This window comes from Myotis lucifugus, unplaced genomic scaffold (genome assembly GCF_000147115.1).
Source record: "Myotis lucifugus unplaced genomic scaffold, Myoluc2.0 scaffold_62, whole genome shotgun sequence".
Lineage (NCBI taxonomy): Eukaryota > Metazoa > Chordata > Mammalia > Chiroptera > Vespertilionidae > Myotis > Myotis lucifugus.
In genome coordinates this window covers 2217484-2242335 of record NW_005871110.1, presented here as the reverse complement: position 1 = coordinate 2242335, position 24852 = coordinate 2217484, and the positions used below count along the sequence as shown (strand labels likewise).

Sequence of the window (24852 nt, the reverse complement as noted above, 5' to 3'; positions counted from 1 at the left end):
ATGTATAACATATATAGGTCGGGATGTATACTGTGAAATCTCTTTGTGCTTTTTTGCTAAGAGTTGACAAGTTTAAAAATACAGTGTAGGAAAATTACTTGTAGTTATGAAGAAAGATGGGAGAAAAGTGCCAAATGAGCTTGTAATGAGGATTTCTCAGTGGGAACATATGTAAAAAGAATGTTGAGATATAGACATTATGATAAACAAAAACGATCAAGCTAAGTTCTTAAGAAGCTTAAAGATACAAGATCCTGCTGATTATATGTACAATAAACAGCTTATTCTCTTTGTTCCCTATTAATGGATCAGCATACTTGGCTTCCCAGAAACATTTCAGACAAAACACAGTAACACATTAGTCAGAAATATAGCTTTTTATTATAATATTTCATAATCTAAAAACTTCCTTTTTAATTCTTGGAAGAGAATATTCCAGCTTCCAGACAACTGACCGACCCTGTAAAATACTGGAAAATGGTGTCTAAGAAATCTGAATTTTGTAGTTAAGAATCTGTAACCTAGTTTGGGGGGAGGGGTGGGGAAGAATGAAAGAACGATTCAAATACAGATTTTGTTTCGGTACAAAACAAATTAGATCCATTTTTCAGTTTAACCTTGAACATGTTTTCCCAGAAACTTTGGTTTTTCTTCCAAAGAGAAACTCTAAGGTTGGCTTCCCATGTGGACAAAAAATTTTTTTTTAAATAAGACCCAAGTGAGACATGGCACACGGCTCAGGCCATGGCATGTAAGTGGGATACCCTTCGGAGTGAGCCAGCTTCCACGTTCCATAGCAAAGTTATGTGTCTAATGCATTTCTTGTGTGAGGGTCAGACTTTAGTTGAAATTTTAAAAAATTGGTTTGTAATATAATAAATCTTAAAATCATTTGTCTTGTGTAATGTACATAGAGTAGATATGCCGTTATGGTGCTTTCTGGAGATCACTGGGTACCACAGTCAAAGAGAGCTTGCCCTCTAGCATGTTAAATGGACTTTGAAAATGTGTTTTAACTAAATAAAATGAGAAAAACAAGTCTGGTTATACCACCTTTAAAAACAAGCTGTGATTGCACACATGTTACGGGGACAATTAGCATGCAATACAATCAACAAGTCAATTTTTTAGTATGTAAAAGGCTAAAGTGAAATCATGGTATAAATACCAATAATAAGTAATCTTGGGAAAGATTAATTCTCTAAATTAATCATATACTATTACAATTTTTACAATGTTAGCCAGAACAGTGATATTCACAGCAATGTTTTCTTCCACTTGATAGTTGCCTATACACCACATGAATTGCCCACACCCATGAGTCAAAAGTCAAAGCCAAGATTCAAAAATCAACATTTTCACTGTAACAGGTTAAAAATGTTTATATAATGATAAGTTACACTTTTCAACTTACTGTCATTTTAAGTGATTGCTTAATTACCTATTTTTAATGCACTGCTAATCTGATGCTTATTGTAATAACAACAATAATTCTACTAATGTTAATTAGGTTACAGTTTTAATTTTTAAAATGAGAGAATTCAATTTACATAAGCATACATTGTTTAAAAACCACCCATCACAAACACACACCTTTTCCATGAGTATTTAAAAATAAATTAATATACTTGACATATATATTTTATATGTTATATATATATATGTATCTATTTGTGGACATAATTATTCTTACTTCTGGAAGGATGTCAGCACTTGTAAACTCTGCAGGAGATCTGATGATAACACTAAGTTTAAAAAACATGAAAATTCATTCTTGAAGAAAATCATAAAGCAGGAGGTTCTGAACAGATGGGTCTTTTGGAAATAAAGGCCATTTTAGGGCAGGAGAGGAGGACAGTCTCAGATTCCAGATCCCACATGTACTGTTTATTTCAGAAGCTACTTTAGGAAGCAGTGCAGACAGCTGGCTGAAAGGTAACATCATATATTTTAATCCTGAAAGGGCACAGAAGCAGCAGGAGGTGGACAAGGTAGGCCAGCAAGGAGAAAGCCATGCCTGCAGCTCACAGAGAGGCCGTGGACATTGCCAGGGGAAGGCCTTGGGGAAGGGCTGCGTGTCTCCAGGATGGCTCACAACGCACTGCACGTGCAATTCGTTGACGTCCAACCATTCAGACCCTGAGCCCGTGATGTGTTTTATGTTCTCCTGCAACCACAGCGATAGAGACAGCTGTTAAGATAGAGGCTGGAGCATGGTGTTAGGGTGCAGAACACCCAGCCAAAGAAGACAGCAGAGGTGCACCAAAGTCTCAACAAACTTGCATCCGGGGAAACAAAAAACCTGAATCAAATAAACAAGCTGGAAAACAGTCCATCCAAATGAGAACTGAAGTTGAATAGAGGAGTCCCTGTAGCAACCCATATGCCAATGTCCTGATTAACCAGAATACACTGGGAAACAGAAATTCGTATTTTGGAGGCTTTCAAACTAATTGAGGGGAAGGTTAAAAACAAACAAAAATAGTTTTGTTTTTCACTGCTATTAAGAGAATTTATATTCCCGTTCCTCATCTCACAATTTTGAGCAGGGGGTATAGATGAATCTTTTTCAGCACCTGACATCTTGTGTGGCCTTGGGTCTGAGCCAATCAGCACTGCATAGAACTCCAGATGCAGAAAGTACTGAAGACTGGGCTAACTATTTTAGAAGATGGAGCTTTGTTTTACTAAACTTTTGAGAAAGACTGCTTCCTGTTTTAAAATTATTTCTGCAATTTGCCTCTTGCTTCTACAAGGAGCCTGTAATAAAATTCTGGTTCCCCGAGATGCCCGTTTGTTAAATTCTGGTTAATCCACGTGCTTGCACAGACAGGAAGTAAAGGTGTTAGCCCTTTGCTTTCCCATTGTGTCTTACTATGGGATGTGTCAAAAGGACATTATTGTTGGCCCCTAGAACAACATTCCCCAAAGCCCAGGAGGACGGTCCAGGCCACCCACCCTTTTAGATGATGTTCACGAGCGCTGTTGGCTTTTTCTTGGCCATTTTGGGCCTGATGTTGCCTTTCCGACTTAATCCCAGAGGCTCCCCTTTCTTCAGCGGTCTGCAGAGTTCTCTTGGGGTTTCGGCCTGGTCGTGAATGGACTTAGCAGGCTGCATGCTGGCCCTCTCATCCTTGGCTTTTCTCAGGTAGCTCCTTCCCTTTGGATGAAAATGAGTCTTGAGATCAGGGTGGTTACACACTGCATGTGGGTGTCCTCGGCTTCTACAGATGGTCGGGTGGGAGGAGGGAGATGAGCAGAAAGATTTCTTTAAAAACCTTAAAAGAATGAAAGCTACCTACAGCACAATCACTCCTGCATGCTAGAGCAGTGATAATGCTGCCAGTAAAACAAATGACATATATTGGTTTTTTTCTTTCCAACAATTCTGGTGACCTTCATGAAAGGAATTCGTGATTGTGAATCTGCAGCGACATATTGCTAGTCCTATTTATCAGTGACAAACACTGAGGAACAGAAATTTAAATGACTACTCAGGATAATGTATACAGTTGGTCTATAGAGAAGGTGGGAGCAGAATCCTTATCTCATGAATCTTTAAGTAACCACTAGGGGACTCAGACAAATCTGCAGTACAGTTATTATAAAGTATGTGACTCATGGTATAAGTGCATATATATAATACAGTACACATACTTCATTAATAGTACTGTAGAGCTATTATGACTATACTATAGCGTAATAAGAGAAAATTATACTATATAACACTATATAAATACTCCTATAGTACTATCGTACTGCCATAGACTACTAGACAACTAGCATAGCTAAACGTCACATAAGCCCTGGCTGGTGTGCTCAGTGGTTAGAGTATGACATCTAGATGTCACCAAAAGTCTTGGATTTGATTCCTGGGCAAGGGCATGTGCCTGGGTTGCAGGTTCGCTTCCTGGCCATGGTCAGAGCATGTGTGGGAGGTAACCAATTAATGTGTCTCTCTCACATTGATGTTTCTCTCCACCCACCCCCACTCTCTCTAAAAATCAATGGAAAAAATATTTTGGGGTGACGATTAACAAAAAAATAAAAAAGTAAATAAAAAATAAAAGTCACACTCACATTTTAGAAAGTTAAGTACATAAGCTGGTGAATTTTTACCTGAGACCCTCAAATCCATTTATATTATAGATGCCACATAAAATGCAACAGGAAAACGTGCAAACATTATCATATGGCCAAAGTATAAAAAGATATACATACAGGCATTTGGGCTTCCTATTTGAAGAGCTATCTGTAAGCTAAAGGAAAACAAATAAGAAAAGACATTACTTAACTTGAAGATTGAATTTGGTTTATAAAATCTTGCTTAGATTTTAAAGAAACGGTATTCCCACTAAGGAACCAGGAATTATGGGCAGCACTGCCCACGGTGCCATCCGCCACAGCAATGAGCTGGCACCTCTCACGCTCAGCCTCCGCTCACTCAGGGATCCCCTCTGGCTCCCTGTTCTGAGATTTCCAAGAAGCCAATATCAGCAGAACTAAAAAACTTCAACAAGCCAAAGAGTCCCCCAACAGAGCAACATTTGAAGAAACATGTTTTTAAAAATTGGAATGATGTACCATTATTTCTTGGTTGATTCAGACTGCATTTGCAGCTAATTTACTACAGCTGTGGTTGGTCACAGTGTCTCAACTGAGGGGAAAATTGGCATAAAATGTTTATTGCCTAAAATACGTAATTTCTAAAATGAGAGGATATGAAGACCAACAACTCCACGATTGTCCCTGAGGCCATCTATCCTTGAAATTATTTCCCATTCCCATTAAAATATCTTCATGCGCGTTTGTGACCATGCTAGGAATATCATTTTCAGAATAAATTGATAATTATCATTTTGTGATCCAGATGTCACCATCCATTTTACAGGCCAACCCAGTGTATTCCAAATCTTCTGTTGCTGATCTTCGTCACTAAAGAAGTGGTAGGAAGACAAGCAGAAGATGAGAATGGCAAAAAAATGTAGGGCCCCATGTGGCCAAGACACGTGCCCCCTGCTAGACTAAACCTGAGAAGCGAGGCTCAGCATAAGATTCTTCTGTCTGCAGCTTGAGCTGTAGTCAGGAGCAAATCAGAAAGAAGTTTTCTTAACTTTTGAGGGTCATGTCCCCAAGAAGGTTGCCTTCTGCCTTTTGACAATCAAAAGTCAGCCTTCTTGTTGACCCTGTTCACACTGGCTGGCTTTGGCATGAGGTTAGTAAATATGAACAGAAAAAGGCACCTTCCTTGCAAGAGAGTTGTGAGATTATGCAACATACAAAGAAGGTGGGCCAGATGGCTCCAAAATATAACAAAAAAATAATTTTTTCACTTTACTGTATGGATGTATAGATGTATACATATAGTTTGTATATGTACTGCTTATATGTATACACAAGACCCTTTGGGATTTTATGAGAGAGAGAGAGAGAGAGAGAGAGAGAGAGAGAGAGAGAAATGTATGTATATGCTTCCCTGCTTCCCTTTCTGGGGAAAAGATCAACAGTGTTTTCAAATGTTCAAAGGAGTCCCTGACTTCCAAAACATTTTAAGAACCACAATCTCAGCATTTATGGATGTAACTAATGGACCCTGCTGGGACCTCAGGAAATAGGAATAATTTACTGTGCATTACAGAAAAGGAAATGCATAAATAAAGATAGGTAAAGATGAGCATCATATATGGTATCATAAATTGTGCATGTCTATACATCACACCCTGGGTAAAATACTCACCATGCAACAAACACAATTAACCCTCAAAACAACCCTAAGAGGTAAGCCTTATAATCCCCATTTTTCAGATATGGAAAAGTTAAGTAGTTGGTTAAAGCCTCAATGTTTTACCAGTGTTAGAACTGAACTTCAAACTTCACTCTGCACGGCCTTCCTAAAAAGTGTGTGTTTGTATACATAAGTATACAAGCAAGGGAATGTAGACACAAAAAGTTAAGTGGAACCCATGGCTGGATCAGAATTTCTCCTGTGATCCTACAGATTATGAGGTTTGGGGTGAAGGTGGGACCAGTTATCACACACTGTGGACTTTCATATGCTCTCCTCCCCGTGAACACAAGAGGCCACTGTTCCTTCTGGCCCCTAGAACCTCAGGCAGTCCTGCACACTCAATTGCTCAGACCAAAACCTCAGATTCATTCTTGATTCCTCTTTTCCTCACCCGATAAATCCAATCCTTCAGCAAGGCCAAGTGGTCTTATCCATTCTACTCCCAGAACACATTCTATACCCATCACTTCTCTTTACCTCCACTCTATCCACACTGCCACCTCCTCTCCCCTGCCTCACAATAACAGCCTTCCAACACATCTTTCCTTCCTGCGCTCCTCCATTCATTTCCTCAGAGAGCACCAGACTTTCTGCTAAAACCCAGGTTACCTCCAACTTCAAACCTTTCAATGGCTTCCCTCTGTGATCTGGAATAGACCCAAACTCCTTACGTGACCTACAAGGCCCAGCATGACCTGGATCCTTCCCAACTCTCTGACTTCATCTCCTACCACTCAAAGGTACCAAGCTTGTTCCCTCCTAAGGCAATTCCTATTCCCTTGCCTAGAACATTCCACTTGCGTATTTTCAGGGCTGGCTCCTCGTTATTCAGGCCACAGTGCAAAACTGCCTCCTCAGCAAGGCTTTTCCTGAAAGGGTTTCACTGAAGTAGACATCTTAAACGTATCATCTCACTTTTTTCTTGATTAGTGGTTATCGCTTTCAAAATGATCTTCGTTATTTGCTTACTTGCTCATTGTGAGCCCCTCCTCACTGAGAGCAGGGACCTCTTCCATCTCATTCACAGCAGTTTCCTCAGCACTCAGTAAGCGCTGCGGCAGCCCCAATAAACAAGTGTTAAATGAATTACTGCTAGTCCTAATTTAGCAGCCTGCAGGAAATAAATGCAACACTTAAAATAAGATTATCCAAGCTGTTTCATGACCTTCTGTGTGAGCAGTTCTGTCCGTGATTTTGGCAGATGGGATACTGGGTCACTTTGTGTCTAATTCGACAGCATTTTTCAGAGCATGAAGACAAAATATCTGAGTAAGCATAGTACACTTTTAGAAACCAGCCAGGTGAAAAAGAACAAAAATGCTCAAGGGGATTAAGGGAAAGAAACAGATGCTGAAACATTATTTTAGAAAAGGCACGAAAAGTGAGGGGGCAACGGGAGGAGATTTTTCTAGAGCACCAAAGAATCTTAGAGCTAGAAGACACCTTAGAAAGAATTAATTTATACACCAACTTAGAAATGTCACTGCTATCTGGAGGTGGTCATGAGAAATAGAGGAAAGAGTGGAGGAAGAGAACTGGGGTGGATGGAAGAGGAGATAAAGAGGATTGACACTGTTTTTTATGTGTAGCCTTAGCTGAGATGGTGGGAGCCAGGCCAGGCTGGGCATGGTATTCCCAGCTGTTCTGAAAGAAGTGGCTGATGTGTGGGGGGAGAAGGTCAGAATGTTCTGCTGATCCTGGGGTACACTGGGGCTAGGAGCTCTCCTTGGTGGGTGGGCCTGAGGCTCCAGAAGCCTGGCCTCTTGATGCTCTGGACCTTCACTAAGCTGGGCCAGAGGGTAATAAAGACACGATCCAAAGCTTCTCCTGCTAAAAGCACCCAAGTTCCTCTGTGTCTCTAGAGCCACAGATACCCTGGGAGGCCGGAACCAGCCCTTTCATTATATCAAAGACATGAATCCTAATTTCATAGGTGAGTGTCTATGATGATGATGAAGTAGACTAAGTAAAAAGGAGGCATGTCTCAGGGTCTGCAGACTGTCTCATAATGTGGTACATTATGGTTCAAAGCAGAGTTAGAGGATTACACATGAGCACAGGGGAGCCTACATCTGCTAAATCCTTTCATAAATCAAACACCTCACTCTTGGTCTTCTCAGAGAGATAATACACTCCCTCCACTAGTGAGAGTTCACCTCCCAACAGCCCGATCATGCTCTACTCACAAGCAGCTCCCACATCCAAATCCCCTGTTATACTCTGAGCTGCACTTCATTTGAATTAATCAAGTCTTCCCTTGGTAAATCAAGTCTGATGAAGGCAGATGATGTCACTCATATTTGGGACAGAAAGGGCATGGACATAAATATTCATTAATTTCCTATCATGTTTCTTTATATGTATGTATGCATGTGTATATACGTGTATATGTTTATGTGTGTGTATATGTATATATGTTGTGTGTGCATGCACATATACATGTAATTTTATATATACACATCTGACTACAGAGCTGTTCAACTGTGGGTCACATGGTATAGCATGACAAGAAATAATGACTGGCTACTTCTTATAAAAGGTGTTCAATTTTCAAGCTGGAAAAATAAACTGAGCAGAGGAAGTGGGCACAGAAATATAAATAACAGAGAGAACTAATGGGCTTCCTTGCTTCCTCCTGGCCTTCCACTGTTTTATTTCTAATATCCTCCTGGCTTAGCATAGAATTTTAACATTTCTTAGCCCTGGGTTACTTAAAAGCCTGCAGATTGAAAATATTCATGCAACACTTCAATTTTAGAATTCCTAACCACCAAAGTCAGGTGATGAGCAGAGAATTTAAGAGGCCAAAAGATCTTATAGAGCATCTAGTCTAACTGCTTCATTTTTACAGAAGATTTAAAAGCCCAAGAAGACAAACTGTTTCTTTGGAGGGTCTCTTATTCTACAAGCATAAAAACACTTCTACCACCCTGACCGGTTTGGCTCAGTGGATAGAGCGTCGGCCTGGGGACTGAAGAGTCTCAGGTTCGATTCTGGTCAAGGGCATGTACCTTGGTCTCGGGCACATCCCCAGTAGGGGGTGTGCAGGAGGCAGCTGATCCATGTTTCCCTCTCATCGATGTTTCTAACTCTCTATCCCTCTCCCTTCCTCTCTGTAAAAAAAATCAATAAAATATATTTAAAAAAAACAAAAAACACTTCTACCAACTCAGAGTGGCATGGAGTTGGAGGGTGAAGAACTGGAGACTGTGCACAAGAATTCAGCTTACTTCCGGGTGCCTGGGGTTCACCTGTATCAATTCCATAACACAGGCATGGCCGGGCAGTACTCTCAAATGATGTCTAGAGAATACCTATAAGTCATTTCCCAGCTCCCTTTTCCTCTGTCCTTAACCGGATCTCACCAAACCTAGGACCTCACACTCTGGCTGGACCTGCACGACTTACCACACTTACCACGTGCTCACTGATGTCCCGGCAGAAGCCTGAGGCCTGCTGGCTCTGATAGTACTCCAACTGCTTTTCCGCCAGTTCCACCCGCTGCAACAGGTTCTCAATAAAGTCCTGGAGCCGAGCTTTCCCTTGAACCTCCTTCTCAGCTGCTGCTTCGAGGAAATGGTTGAATGTAACAACTTCTCTGCAAGGAAAAATGAAAAAAAAACCACAAAATGGAGAAATGAAACAGGAATTCATTCCTTCGACACATTTTATTGAGTGTCTACACTGTCAGGTACTGCCCTAGGTTGTATGGCCACAGTAATGACAAAAGGGCTAAGATTCCATTTTAGTGTTTACATTTAGAGATTACAATTTTAGTAGCAGAGAGTCACTATAAAATATACAAAATAATATATGTCAGGTGGTGATAAGTGCTATGGAGAAAGCTGAAACTGGATGCAAGAAGGCAGAGAGTGACAGAAGAAGGGAAGGGGTGAGTGATATTTAGAAAGCAAAGTCAGGGATAACCTTTTGGATGGGATAACATTTGAGCAGACACCTGGGAAGAGTTTAGGGCGGTGTGCAGATGGGTCTATGATACAGCAAAGAGGCCTGGGTGGTGGGAGCAAAGTGGGGCAAAGGGAGGTCGGTGGGAGCAGACAGTCAGGTAGGGCCTCACAGGTCACTGTGATGATTCCCAATTTTATTACAAATGAGATGGGAAACCACTGGAGAAAAGTTCTGACTTATATTTTAAAAGGAGAGAAAATACTACAGGGAGGGAAGGTATGAAAGCAAGAGGCTGTGCTGAATGCAAGTGTATAAAATGAGTCATCTTGTCCAACAGTTGATGTTTGAGCTAAGAATGAAACAGCCCAAGAAATGCTATCTTGAAGTCAATCCAGGGTTCACTGGGAAAGCTATTCTAGTTGATATAGGAGAAGAATTGTGCATGTTGCCCTTCCCAAAAAAGTTGCGCAAAATACCCGAAACAAATCCTCTTTTATCTTCATAATTCCTTGTGGATTCACAAATCCAGAAAAAAATTATTATTTTATTGCTATTTTATATTTTATTTTTATTGCTAATGCAAGTATGAAAGTAACATTTTGGTAGCCATCTCTGGAGCACCTCTATGCATGTGTGTATGCATGAGCACATGTACACACACACACACACACACACACACACACACACACGCTCTCTCTTGGTGCTTAGCCTGTTTCTCAGGTCATGTTCCAGGTAATCAACACTACCAACAGGTGTGCAGTATCACAGTTCTCCTCAGCCGATTTGCCTCTCTTAGTAAGAAATCATGAAGATCCTTTCAGCCATCTCCTCTATATGTTCCACTTCCACTGGAAATAATTAATTCCATAATGTTAATAGCTGTTGGATATTGTATTTTCTTTTGTGTCTTCAATATCTCTCTCAGCCTTCGAGGAGTGACCCCTCATTTTTCTGGCCATGCTCAACTTATACAGCAGCAAGATTTTAAACACTATCCACTCCCCCTCCAGCCTCTTTCATTGTAGATAAATGAATCCTATTGTTAAAAATCTAACCTCATACAGTTGTTCTAGAGCAGGGGTGGGGAACCTTTTTTTCCTGCTGAGGACCATTTGGATGTTTACAACATAATTTGTGGGCCATACGAAATTATCAATTTAAAAATTAGAATGTTATGTTTGGTTAAACGTTTAATTAACTCACCACAATGCCTTGGTAGGGTCAGACCAAATGATTTTGAGGACCTTATAATGGCCCGTGGGGCAGACATCCCCCACCCTGTTCTAGAGAATCCATTAAATTCATTGCCTACTTTGCATCTTTTCAACCTCCACTTGATCTTTATGTTCCACTGAGCTCCATAATTTCTTACAAGTAGAAACTTCAGGGAAGGCCAGCTCAGGAGTCACAGTTTCACAGAAAGTCTTTGCAGGGAGCTGGCCGCGGCTTCCAGCTCTTTTCTGTCTGACTAGTCAGTGAGCTGCTTTTGTAATTAGTCATGATTTTTCTCTCACAAATATATTATGTCACACTTGGCCATACTGAGACTTCCTATAAAGTCAAATGTCTCTGCAAAACCTTGGGAATTATATATTTATAAAAATAGAAAAGAGACTGGTTGTCAAAAATGATTCACTGGAAGAATTGCTCATTATACCAGCCACTATTTTTCTATTTTCCTACCAGGGATCAAACACAAACCCGAATCCCGTAATAATTCCATTATCTTTTAGTAGTCAAGAAATAGTCACACATGAGAAATAAGAGTCCTTTTGGAAAAGAGTTTTCTTTCATCATCAAGTTTCAAGTTTATTTCCAGATGTTTCCGTAAGAGCCCTGAATAGAAGATGTGGGCTTTCCAAGCTGCTCAGGCCATGGACATGAGCCAATTTTCAAGCTCCACTGTCATTCAGCTTTGATCTGCCTCCTAGGTGAGCCATGAACCTTAACTAGCAGCAAAGAGTGGAGGGTCCGTCTGAGTGCTACATTCGGCTTTCGTGGCTCCAACTTACGGTTGAGATCCTTTGGAGAGAGTATCTTCACATCTCAAAAGCACCACTAAAAGCATAGCTCAAGAAATGGCTCCTACATCCTCTTCCCAACAGCAAGGCTTTAATTCAGGGGTCCTCAAACTATGGCCCGCGGGCCACATGTGGCCCGCCGAAAACATTTATCCGGCCCGCCGGGTGTTTTTGCCGCCGCTGCCTGTTGCTTAGCAGCCGACTAGTTTTTTTTTTAAACTATAGTCCGGCCCTCCAACGGTCTGAGGGAAAGTGAACTGGACCCCTGTTTAAAAAGTTTGAGGACCCCTGCAATTGATTCGGCGTCAAACCGATTGCAGAGACTTCCTGGGTGCAATTTAGGTTGTTAACTGAATAATGAAACAGTCTCCAAATGGTACTTGTGGGAAAAACAACCAAAAACCCATAAACCCTCCTCCACCAAAAACACAGAAAAAACAGCCACTGTGTTTTTTCAATTCATTTTGGTTTATAATACGTACTATATTTACCTCATGATAGAAAGATTTCACACTTATTATAGGATACTAGAGGCCTAGTGCATGAAATTCATGCCCTGGACGGGGGGGGGGGGGGGGGGGTCCCCTCAGCCTGGCCTGCACCCTCTCATAGTCTGGGAGCCCTCGGGGGATGTCCGACTGATGGGGGGAGTGGGCTAAGCCGTCAGTCAGATATCCTTAGTGCTTCCGCAGATGCAGGAGAGGCTCCTACCACTGCCGCTGCACTCGCCAGCTGTGAGCCCAGCTTCTAGCTGAGCGGCACTCCCCCTGTGGGAGCACACTGACCACCAGGGGGCAGCTCCTGCATTGAGTGTTTGCCCCTTGGTGGTAAGTGCACATCATAGCGACCGGTCGTTCTGCTGTTTGGTCGATTTGCATATTAGCTTTTTATTATATAGGATATGAAAGCTGACCTATTTAGAAGATCTAACTGAGCAAGGTCTGAATCAGCTTCGTTCTCTGCTCTAAGTCCTTCACTCAATATAACATATGACACATAATAATCAATAAATGCTTGTTGTAATGAATGTTTAAAAAGGACAAGGAGGAAAAAACAAACAAACAAAAACACTCAAAATCCCATCACCCAGAGGTAACTACTGTCACCATTTTTCCTAGTCTTCTTTTTCTCTCTGCATATTTACTATTCTTGGGCTCTCTGTGCTGTTTAAAATATAAGACAGCAATAGTTGACAGCTTAATCCCACAGGATTAACATCTCAAAATCAAGAAAACAAGTCTGAATGCATTACAGCTTATGACTGTGGCTATATTTTTAAATCATGTAATGTCTTGCTGCTGGTTCCATATAAAACTTTTACGAATTAACGTGAATGCTCCTAGCTGTTCGTGGAGCATTATGTCATGTTGGAGAAGAGAAGCATCTTTTCCTAACTTTCCCTTCATCCAATTATCTTGTGCCCTGAAGCCAAGAAGTTAATACCCTTTGTACTTGTCAACCAACCTGGCACCAATGCTAACCTAATTTCAGTTTATGGATGTTTCACATCAACTTAAAAAAAGAGGGAGAGAGAGTTGAAACAAGCCTGATGATTTAATTTTAAAAGAGAAGTTCCCCAAGACAGGGGCTGGAGAAATCCACCCTACTGAGATTGTGTTTGGGAATCCAGATTAATGAAAACAGTAACAAAGCCCGTGACTGACTGGGGAGCGGCATGTGTGCACAACTTTGGATCCCCTTTCACATCCTGCTCAGTCTGGATGAACAATGTCCAGAAACACCTCTCATTTCCCCAAGGATCTGGGGAATTTCCTGAATGGAAAAGAAAGAATTAAACCACATTGCATTTGTAACCTCTTTAATAATTATACTCCAAGAGTGAAATACCCACTCACTGGATTTCAATGCAAGGGAGAGCGAACTACTCATTGATATGATTTCAGATTCCATGATGCCATTAACCTTTAAGAAACTACCAACTGTTGAATTTTGGCATAGTATCAAAGCAGAATACCCACTATTCTCTGAAAATGGTATTAAAATACCTCTCCATTTTCCTGCTTCATATCTGTGTGAGACTGGGTTTCCTTCATCCACTTCAAACAAAATAACAAATTTGCCACAGATTAAATGCTGAAGAACTGAAAAGGTCCAGCTGCCTTCTCTTGGGCCAGGCATTAATAATATTTGCAAAATGTATAAACAATGCACTCTTTTCACTGAACTGTTTTTGGGGAAATTGTTATTTTTTTTATAGAAATGTGTTATGTATGTTAGCAAGAATGGATTTCTTATTGCTATTTGTAAATGAATTAATAAGTGATTTTCAAATTTCTGTTTTAATTTCTAATATAGTAAATGTCCATAGATAAAACACACATGCAAAAGCTTTCTGGGGGGTCCTCAGATTTTTTTAGGAGTGTAAGAGGAAGCGAGGCCACAACATTTGAGAACTGCCTCTTTCTGTGTACCAGAGTGATCCAGAACCTCAGAACTCTGAGGAGGGTGGGCAACGTGGGCTCAAACACAAGTAAGATGAAGCCACAATCCATACATTTAATTATTCCATTATTCTGTCACTCAAAAAATATTTATTGAATGCTACCAGGTACTGGGCTTAGTGCTGGGGCACTCGTGAACCCATGGTTATATTCATGAAGCTTACTGTCTAACCCAGGGACCAGCCACCTGTTTCTGTAAAGGGCCAGGGAGTCAATGTTTCTGCCGGGCCGATGGGCTCCATCACACACCTCAACTCTGCCTAGTGCAGTGGTTCTCAACCTTCCTAATGCCGCGACCCTTTAATACAGTTCCTCATGCTGTGGTGACCCCCAACCATAAAATTATTTTCGTTGCTACTTCATAACTGTAATTTTGCTACTGTTATGAATCATAATGTAAATATCTGATATGCAGGATGTATTTTCATTGTTACAAATTGAACATAATTAAAGCATAGTGATTAATCACAAAAACAATATGTAATTATATATGTGTTTTCCGATGGTCTTAGGCGACCCCTGTGAAAGGGTCGTTCGACCCCCAAAGGGGTCGCGACCTACAGGTTGAGAACGGCTGGCCTAGTACAACAGAGCCAGAGGTGACAGGTAAAACAAAGGAGCACGGCTGTGTAACAATACAATGTAATTGGACACTGAAATTGGAATTTCCTATAATTTTCATATATCGTGAATAATTATTTTTCTTTTTTAATTTTTCAACAATTTAAAAATGCGAAAACCATTCTTAGCTCATGGGCTCCTCAGAAACATGTAGCAGGCCGGATGTGGCCGGTAGTGTAGTGGAGGAGCAGACCTTAAAAGCAACAAGTACTAAAATAAATATGTAATTACAGACCTGAGCTGAATGTGACTTAAGAAAAAGAATAATATGATGCTATCAGACAGAAGAGCAGAATGACTTGTGTGGTTTTATGTTTGGTTCTCAACCCTGTGATTCGCACTACAGTGTGAAGGCTGGAAGGCCAGATGAGAAGATCAGGGGGAACCTGGGGGAAATTCAGTCAGGGTGCGGGTATAGCCAGCTTTGGGGAAATGAACGAGTCCCAGGCTACTTCCAGCCCCATCTTTGACTTCTTGTTTATTTTTTTAAAAGATTAAGTATGATTAAATCCAAGGTTTTAAGTTTTAAGCTTCAGCGAGACACATGCTTCCTTAAAGCAATAGTTGATACTAAAGGTAAAAAACACCAGTATAGTATAAGAAACTGTCCTGACGTTCATTATTTTGCCAAATGACTTGCAGACCTCAAAATCTGACAGTATCCTGAGATTTATAGACATTCAGAAGTAAACACAGTATACAGAAGCACTGAGTGAAAAAGTCCTTTCAGTGCAATCAAAGCTCTATTTAGAACAAATATTTGTCACTCATGCGCTCATTCATGGATATTACTTCATTTCAACCACCTCACTTACTTCTTCTGAGGTAGGTTAAAGACAGGCTCACTGAGAAAAATCAAAGGCTATACTATACAAAGTACATACTGTCATGTGAACAACACATTCTAGAAGCAGGCATAGAGATAGAGGGACATGCACATTAATGCTGGTCTTCATTTCGATTTTACATAGACAATGCACTACTCATTGTTAATGAGGGTCAACACACCCATCCTATCACATATTGTAATCTACTATAAATAAACCACTTATTATGTCTATTCCCCTATGTTTCCAGCTTTTATGGCCATCCTACAGGCTTATGCTCCTCATTAATGTGCACCACATAGCTCTCTGCTCCAGTTTCAGTGAACTCCATTCAGCCAGATCCTTACTTTTGCACATGCTGTTCCTGCAGCAGGGTCCCTACACCTGCCTTTTCCAAGTGTCCACTATTTTTTAAATATGTTTTTATTGATTTTTAGAGAGAGAAAGTGAGAGGGAGAGAGAGAAACATTAATGTGAGAGAGAAACATCGATTGGTTGCCTCCCATATTCACCCAAACTAGGGATCAAAACCACAACGTGGGCATGTGCCCAGCCTTTGGGTGCGGAGTAGGATGTTCAACCAACTGAGTCACTCCTGCCAGGGCCAAGCTCCCTCTCTCAATGGTCCCTCCAGTCCCAGGGCTTTCCTGTGGGGAAGCTACCCAGACACAGGGCTTGGTGTGGGTTAGGTGACCTGCTGTGTTCTCCTGAAGAACCTTGCACCCTATCTCAGTACACACTGCAGAGGACTAGTGCTATTGACCTCATTTCATTGTAAAATCGGTGAGTAAACCTGCTCCTTTAACTGTGAGCCCAGCACACAGTAGGGTCTCAACAAGTCTCTGCAGAATGCATAAAATGTGCAGCTACATCTCTAGTTGAAAATCTCGAACTGATTAAAAAGATACTTAAGTTTCTTTTTATCTTTTTCCAGACAAGTACTGGGGCATAAAACAAATAAGTAACCTATATTACAGGTACCTCCTACAGGAATGTAGGTGGGATCTAAAACATATGCCTTTCTTCTATTCTTAAACAACACTTTAATGTCAGCTTCTCCTCCCAAAGGCAAAGCTCTACCAAGTTATTTAAATTTCATTTTGCATTACTGATTTATGAACCTCTTCAGAGGTATATGAAAGGGTAAAAAATACCTCCGGTTAAAAATAGTCTAGCCATTGATCACAGAGCACTTCAGACAGACCGTGATGCCAGTCACAGTGCAAATCCCAAAGTCAGACTCAATCACCTCCGAGCACCAGGAACCTGGCTGCAAACTCAGAGCTTGGGGTCAGCTCCTGTACACCCCAAGGGTTCCATGGGGTGGACTCTGCACCTACCACACACCTGGGACCGTAACATCCTTTGCCTTATCTTTCGTTTTGGCTTCTTTGAATAAACAAAGAAGTATAAATTTCTCATTAAGTATTTAAAACTAATGAGAAAGTCAAATTATTTTTATTGGTTCTAAGTAGATCAACACTTACAGTCTAAGTCCCTCAGGCCAAAAATCTGTCGGGTAGGGCTGGGGGAGAGGAGGGAAAGTGTGAAAGAGAGAGAAAGAAAAATAGACAAATTTGTTGGGTCTCCAAATTTTATCATGTGACATCCCTCACTGCAATCAAGGGCTGATGGCACGTGCTGAGGGCATGTCTGACACTGGTTTTTTGTACAATAGTTTATAAGTCTGCATGGAACAGAGCCTGGAAAAGAGGACCCCCCATTTACATAAACGCATTAAAACGTGGAACGAACCGACCCCTCCCTGTCCAACTGAACTCTACATCTGACATGATTTTCCTTGGCCTGCTTCCTAGCTCTGGAGACAAGTTGCTTACTCACTGCTTTGGCTCATCAAAAATGGGAAAGACATAATTAAGTGGCAAGAGGGTTTAGTTGTGCAAAGCAAGTTTCCAGATCAAACTTGCCTTTTAAAGGCCAGTGCTCCCCAGCCAGCTTTCGATAGAAATCCAAATGGACGTTACCTGGGTCAGGCTACCCCTATCCGTATCTTTTATCATACCCCTGATGGCCTTTTTACTGTCTATTTCACCTTGTGGCCTGTCCCTGCCATGAAAGCAGGACCGGACTCATTTGCTTTACCACTTGCCTTACCAGATCCTAGAACAGCACCTGGCACTCAGCACACACTCAATAAAGATTTGTCTTGCGCTAACTCCAGTCTGGGAAACAGGGGAAATGAGATAGGAAGAAGGGAAAAGATTATATTCTAGCTCACAAGGGATCAGGATGGAAATTAAGAGATGGAATTACAAAGAGACCCCTCACCGCAATCAAAGGCTGGTGGCACGCTCCACCCAGGCTGGGCATGGACGTGCAGAGCGTCAAGTTAAGAGCCCTTGTTGGAAGTTAAAAGCCCTGGGCTGGTGTTCCAGAAGCTTAATACCATAAGCAGACTTAATGACACGACCATTTCCCAATTTCCCAACACCTCTGATGCCAGCTGACATTTGCTTTAATCACATCAGAAAAATAAATGACGTCATCTGGCAGCCCTCTCAAAATAGAAAAGGAGCAAATCCATTCCAAAATGGGCCCGATTCAGTATTACTTAAGTCTTGACGCTTTGGGCAAATACCACAGTTTCAAAAGTCTGGCTGAGACACAGTGAATTAACAGAAAAAAGCACTCAGCAGAGAGACAGGGAGTTTGGGTTCCAGTTTCAGCTTTGATATTAACTTTTTGTCCTTGGATGAGTCACAACACTTCTCTGGGCCTTACTTTCCCACCTGTAAAATGAGGGTGTTATCCTGAAGGAGACCGGGGTACCTTCCAGTACTAAAGTTACACAGTCCCCTCAGGGGTCATTTCTAACCTCCCTGCTGTTCTCCAATGTCGCTGTCCTCTGGTTACCAATGCAAATTCTGCCCTTTGTCCTCACTCCTTCAGTGTGGGCTCTTAAATAGAAAAATCTGTCCTCTAATTTCTTTATCAACTTGCAACCAATACTTGTCGAAGTACTTGTTCAATGCCCTGGGTGTGAACATGGGCATGTTCATGGATATATGGATTCTTCCTATGTAGAGTGTAAGTTCCTTATGGAAAAATACCAAGAAGTCTGTGTTCCCCACACACACCTAGCAGAGTGCTAGGCACATCCCAGGTGGTCAGGTGGGACTTTCCAGCCTTCCCAGTAGAAGGATTAATGTTATTACACTGATGTTCTCCAAACCCCAGGTGACCAGCTGGGCCAGGAATCAGCTACTACCCACAGCCATCCATTTCTTGTTAAAGGATACCTTCCTGCAAGGTTGGCCAGGATTGATTTACCTGATTACGGACAGCGCTACCCTACAGCCCTGAATACTCTTGAATAAGTAAATACCTGTTTCCAAAGGACTTTTAAAATTGCACAGACTTTGTGAAGACAATGAGAAATTTCTTTTTTGGATTTGCTCTCCAGAAACATAGAGATACCTCTCTACAAAGGTACAATGAGACTCACCAGCACAGAAGTACAAAATATTGCCAATTCAAACAATCTTCTCTGTTGCAAAGCATATATATATATATATATATATATATATATATATATATATATATATATATATATATATCTTCTACAATCTGAGGTCATTCTAGCTAAAGATGGTCTCAGGGCAAAATCGGCCCTCAGAGTCCTTTATTTCAGTTTGAAAGAAAGAATTTTAAAGTTGAGGGGAAATCGATAGGCAAGAGAAACTCAAGTGAATATTAAATACTAGATGTTTGCTTTAAAAAAAAATCTACCACCTGGGTATCAAAGGGTCCCTGGAGTGAAAGTCCATTTTGAGTGGTACTGTAACAACCCTACCTTCTCCCACAAATGGGCCGGGGGAGCTCATCTGCAGGGGAGCACAGTTCCTGGTAGGTTCCCTGGCCAAGCAGCTTCCCATATCTGAAAAGTCACCTCTTTGGTGGAAGGCTCAGCTCTGTGAGGAAGTGGTAAGGAGAGAAGGGGCATGGCCCAGCCCAGCCAGGCAGATCTAGTCAAATCAACCTGGTTTCAATGGTGTGGCCGATGGGCAGCTGGCTTGTGCTGCATCCCCATCTCAGAGGGTTGGGGGGTGGTAGTGGCAGGGGGGCTGGACACTGTGGACACTGAGGGCAAGGGCCATCGTCGATCTCTCAAACCAAGGGCTCCACTGTCCTTCCTGGAAACAAGACTCGTTCAGTCCTATTTTATGTGCAGAAAGAATGATTATTTGAGGCTTGAATACAGAGACTGATAGAACAGGCCAAGTGAAGGCTGAAGAAAATCAAGACTTTGTTATTTTATGTTTAAAAGTTTAAGGCAGTTTCATTGTATTTTCATTTAAAGTGGTTACTTTGATCACATTGCTTTTTTTTTTCTTCTGGTAGTCCAAAAAAATGTCATACTTTACCCTCAGATATATTCACAAAAATGTGAACAAAGATATATGTACAAGGACATTAACAAAGGCACTATTTTTAATACTAAAAAAAAAGGAACAAAACCATGCATTCATCAACAGCAGACTGATTAAATCAGCCAAGATGCATCTATACCATGGAGTACCACCCAGTAATCAAGATGAATGACATAATTCTATTTAGTGCATAAAAGATGCCTACAATATACTATGTTAAAACAAAAACAAACTCCACATACAAGTGGCAGGATAATTCGTGTCATGATTCCATTTGGAAAAACACAGTAGCTTTATGTTTAAAGTCCATATGGTTATGGGGTATGTATGCTTGGAGAGGAGGGAGGACTTTTAACACATACAGTTCTACATGTTAATTTTCCTACAAGTATGTTTTAGTTTTTCAATTGGTCTTCAGGTGACAGCATTGGATTAACCATAACACATTATCATTATTGATCCATGCATGGCCCACTTTTACTAAAGCTAGATAACCAGTTCTATTTAACAATAAAGCTTCCTTAGACTCACCACCAAAATAAAAGTTAGATCCTTGGCCATAACTAGATCTAACCAGATGATCCTCCCTACCATCAAACTGTCTGCCACCACCCCAAATCCCACATCCATTATTCCTTAGAGATTTAATAAATAAAATACAACAAATAAATAAATGCAAACAATTAATTTGCTTACCTTTTAAATGTACTGCTCTTAAATCAAACAGAAATATCACAAAATTTAATTCTAAGCTTTTCTCGGCACACAGGGGAACCCCATCTGCTATTTTTCCAGTTGTGTAATGTTAGTCACCCGGGTGGCCATAATGGGTCAAGGCACTAACTTCCCACCAGGAAACACCAGAATCCAAGAGAAAAAGATTTTTCCTTAGATATCATTTCCCTAAGATCAAAGTAAATCAGTGGCTGATTCAATTCTGCCCTCGCTACATATTTGGGAATTGTCTAGTTGAGCAGAGCAGGCTTTCCCTCTAGGTAGCATGTAAGCGTTTAGCGACAGTGAAGGACGATCTCTTTAATATTCAGGGTTTCTCAGCCTCTTACCAAATGGAGGAAGCTTTAATTACTCCATTTTAAGGGACACCACATAAAGAAGAGTGCCACAGGGCAGAGAAAGTATGAAATGAAGTCAGTCTTTATAATGGAACTCAATTTAGAAACCTCCCTTCCAGCATGTTGTAGTTTATCAATTTTTATGTCCTTTCATTCTATAAATTTCAAGACTCCATTTATAACTAAATCCAACATGCTGCTTTAGGGAAATACACTGCATTGTTACGTATACTTTTTCAGTTTGTATTGAATCCATAACACTGACAAGGAAATGCTTTTCTAAGTACGATGGCTTTTAAAGTAGTAGCTTATCTGAACACCCATAACTTGTGAAAACCAGTGTCAACTCTTTGCAAGCAGGCATGCGTGACTCACTCTAGTATGACATAACCTTTTACAAAAAGAAAATTCTCCAACTTAAATCACAGAAGCACAGCAATATCGCAGGTCCCTCTGGGTTTCCTAATGTCTGCGTCTTCCAAGTAAAAATTGTAATTGGATGGATTCTCGGCAATCAACCAACATTTAGTTACGGTAGGCGGAAAAATCCAAAATGGCAAAGAAGCCAAAAGTATTTGTATTTAGAGCATACTTCACACTCGAATGAGACAGCATCTCATGTTCTCGACTTCATTACATGGAGACTGTCAAGAAGGAAGGCTCCCGAGCCCACCTTTCTGCCCCCCATTCAACTCCCCCGCTCACCAGTGAGCTGAACGTGGGAAAAGACACCCACCACAGAAACCAGACACCTCTCTTTAAAAACATTATCTGTACTTTACAGTTTCCAAGGTGAGAAAAAAATTAGGTATTTTGACTTACAGGGTGCTGACCATACACAGGGAGGGTAAATAATATTAAAAGCCTTGTGCCCCCCACATTCAACTACATCAATGAGAACTGCAGCCAAGGTACCACCTGCAAGTAATAAGCGCCAAACCTGGCTTAACACTGGCTTGTCATCTGGGGGTGGGTGCCTGGAGCAAAGGGGTGAGCATCCTGGTCCAGCGCCACTTACTCTTCTTTCCTGAGAAGCTCCTCCTCCGATTCTGTCAGGCGTTGCCTCAGCCCCGCGATCATCTCCACTGCCACGTCCACCTGTCTATTCAGGGCCCGCTCTCGTCTCTGAACTTCCTGCTTTTTCTGAGTCAGCTGGACAAAAGCCGCCCGGACTTCCAGCAGTTCTGCAGTCTTCTGGGCCAGCTCTTTGGTGAGTTTGTCGATCCTCTTCTCGATGGTCCTGTCCACGGCCTCGACCATCCGATTGAATTTTTCTCGGACGTGGGCCTCGAAAGCAGCTTTGGTGTCGGAGGTGGGGAGTCCGGGACTGGCCCTCGGCCCATCCAGCGGGTCGGCACATAGATCCACTGCACTGTAGGTCTGCACGTAGGACACAGGTCTCTCGGCCACCACCTCGAATGGCTTCCTGTCCTTGCAGTGCTCGTGTGCAATGCTGTACAAGTTAACATAGCTGGGTTTCTGCTTCACCACGTTGCCGCAGCTCTGCAATTTCCCCAGTTTCAGGGGTTCCGAGGACGTGACTAGGTCTGTGTCTTCGAGGGACGGAAAGAGGCTGCATTTCGTCAAGAGGGTTCTTTCCTGGTAGCTGTGGCTGAATTCCAGATGGGCCTTTAATGATGACAAGCTTCTAAATCGGGTATGGTCTCCGCACCTCGGGCAGCGGAATGGCAAGCACACAGCAACATTCTCAAAGGACTCCTGCCAGGGGTATCTGCTTTCTTCAAAGGCCTTCTGTTGCATTACTCTAAAAGTCCTGGGCAGAGGAAAATAAAACAGGGAGTTACCATGTCTGTTTGCAAAATGCTACTGAAATGACTGTTGTTGCTCATCTCCTTGGAGGCAGAGGTTTTGGTTTCAAATAAGCTTTGCATATAATCCTATATAATAAAAGCCTAATACTGTATGCAAAACAACCCAATGGTGGAACGACTGGTTGGCGGGGGGGTGGGACCGGCGAGCGGGCGGTGCCAGGCCAGCCAAGGCGGGTGCCAGCGGGCAGAGGGAGGAGACGGTGATCGGGGGCGGCAGAGCGGTGATGGGGGGGACAGGGCCAGCTGCTCACCAGGTTGGCGCTGTCCCCCTATCTGTCCGCCGGTCGCCTCCTGCAGAGGGAGGCCAGTCTGCAGCTTAGGCCCCCTGAGGGCTCCCGGACTGCGAGAGTGCACGAATTTTTGTGCACCAGGCCTCTAGTATCTTATAAAATTAAAACCTATAACCCTTGGGCCAAATTCACTCATTGGGCCAAATGAGTCACATCCACTCATTTCTGTATCATCTACCGCTGCTTTTGCACTGTGACCTGCAACGCCAAAAATACGTACTACCTGGACTTTACAGAAAAAGTATGCCAACTCCTGGCTAGGATGAAAAGGGTGGGTAACATTCTCTTTTTACAGATGAGAAAACTGGAGCAAGGAGGTAAAGTAATTAAGTCAAGGCCAGATGGAAAATGGCAGATCCAGAAGTGGATTCAAATTTCCTGCCCTCCTGAATTTAGTACATTAACTGAAAATCATGCCCTGTTTTACTCACAGCCTGATAAACACAAATAGAAAAAAATGAGGAAAAGTCAGCATGAATTGTCAAAGCCAATCCCTCAAGAATAGGAGAGATATCACTCAAACGAGGTACTGTGGCATTGAGCACACAATCAGCTGAAAATTGTTCAACTTGCGATTTTTGCCCTTAATTTTGTCCTTTAATTATTGCTGTGATGGCATAAATCAAAGTGTTTCCGTAAGAGCAATGGCCCTCCATACTCAATTTACTAAAATTTGGGAACCCAAAGTGTCAAATACTTTTTGATCTAAGTGGGGCCATGGCCAAGACTTTATTAAAATAGGATGTTCTGGGTGGATGTGTCTTATCTCTGATCCTGTTTTGAGGATCTACCTCTAGACATTAAAGTCAACCTCTCGAGATGGCCAATGTTTGGACCAGGAAGGCATCTTTGAATAACTGGATGCTCTTAGTTCCTTGCAGGAATTTCTTATCTGAGCCCTAGCAACAGATGACTGCTAGCAACCTAATTCTGCAAGCAGCACAATATCTATTTCCTCCAGGAATGATTTCTACTTAAACATAGGAAGCATTGGGCCCCCCAAAGAGGAAGTTCAGCTAAAGGTCTAGGCTGAAAAGTGTTGTTACTGGGCCCTCAACCTCTTCAAAAGCAGAGGTGCGGAGTTGCAAATGGTCCCCAGAGAAGGGAACCTCTTCCTGTGCTACACACTGGCTGTTTAACCACCAGTTTTCTGGGATGGGATGCAAACGCTGAAATATGCAGGCGAGAGGTGAAGGAAGGGGCAGTCAGGATTCTAGGGGGCAATGGGAAAAGGGTGGCATTCTGCAGGAGAAATGGGTAATCATGCACTCCGGGACTAGGCAAGCTTTTAAGGGCCCAGCGGAAATCCCCATCCACGGGGTTAGCAGAAAAGCCCTAATTTCCTCTGCCTAAGCCGGGCAGGCAAGGAGGACCCAGCCTCCCGGGTCCCGGCTCTCCCTGTGCCCGCCTCCCAGCCTGCCAGCCCCTGGTGTCCAAGTGGATCCGTGAGCACACGAGTTCCTGCAGGTGGGGTCGAGAAGCCCAACTCCCGGCCACGGTGCGGGAACGGGACCTCCCTCCCAGCCCCGGCCGGCCCCCTCCGCCGCGCCCCCTGGGCCGGGCCGCCGGCGCAGATGCTCCGCAACCACCACTTACCCGACTTGTTGCTGCAGCTGCAGCCGCTGCTGCTGCTGCCGC

General features: G+C 42.3%; 1 protein-coding gene across 2 annotated transcripts; it reads right to left on the bottom strand.

Annotated features, from left to right (window-relative positions):
* Positions 1-358: 358 nt before the first annotated feature.
* On the bottom strand, positions 359-24840 carry ZNF365 (zinc finger protein 365). Of its 2 annotated transcripts, XM_014456691.2 has the most exons (5): positions 24811-24840; positions 22111-22866; positions 9206-9386; positions 4222-4259; positions 359-3224 (listed from the first exon to the last, which is right to left on the bottom strand). In XM_014456691.2, exons 2-5 carry the CDS (start codon positions 22851-22853, stop codon positions 2963-2965), a joined length of 1224 nt encoding a protein of 407 aa, XP_014312177.1. In that variant the 5' UTR covers positions 22854-22866; positions 24811-24840; the 3' UTR covers positions 359-2962. The 2 variants fall into 2 exon arrangements, with proteins under 2 accessions (XP_014312177.1, XP_023610378.1); XM_023754610.1 differs by lacking the exon at positions 4222-4259 and having other exon boundaries at positions 3059-3224; positions 9197-9386.
* Between the last annotated feature and the right edge of the window lie 12 nt (positions 24841-24852).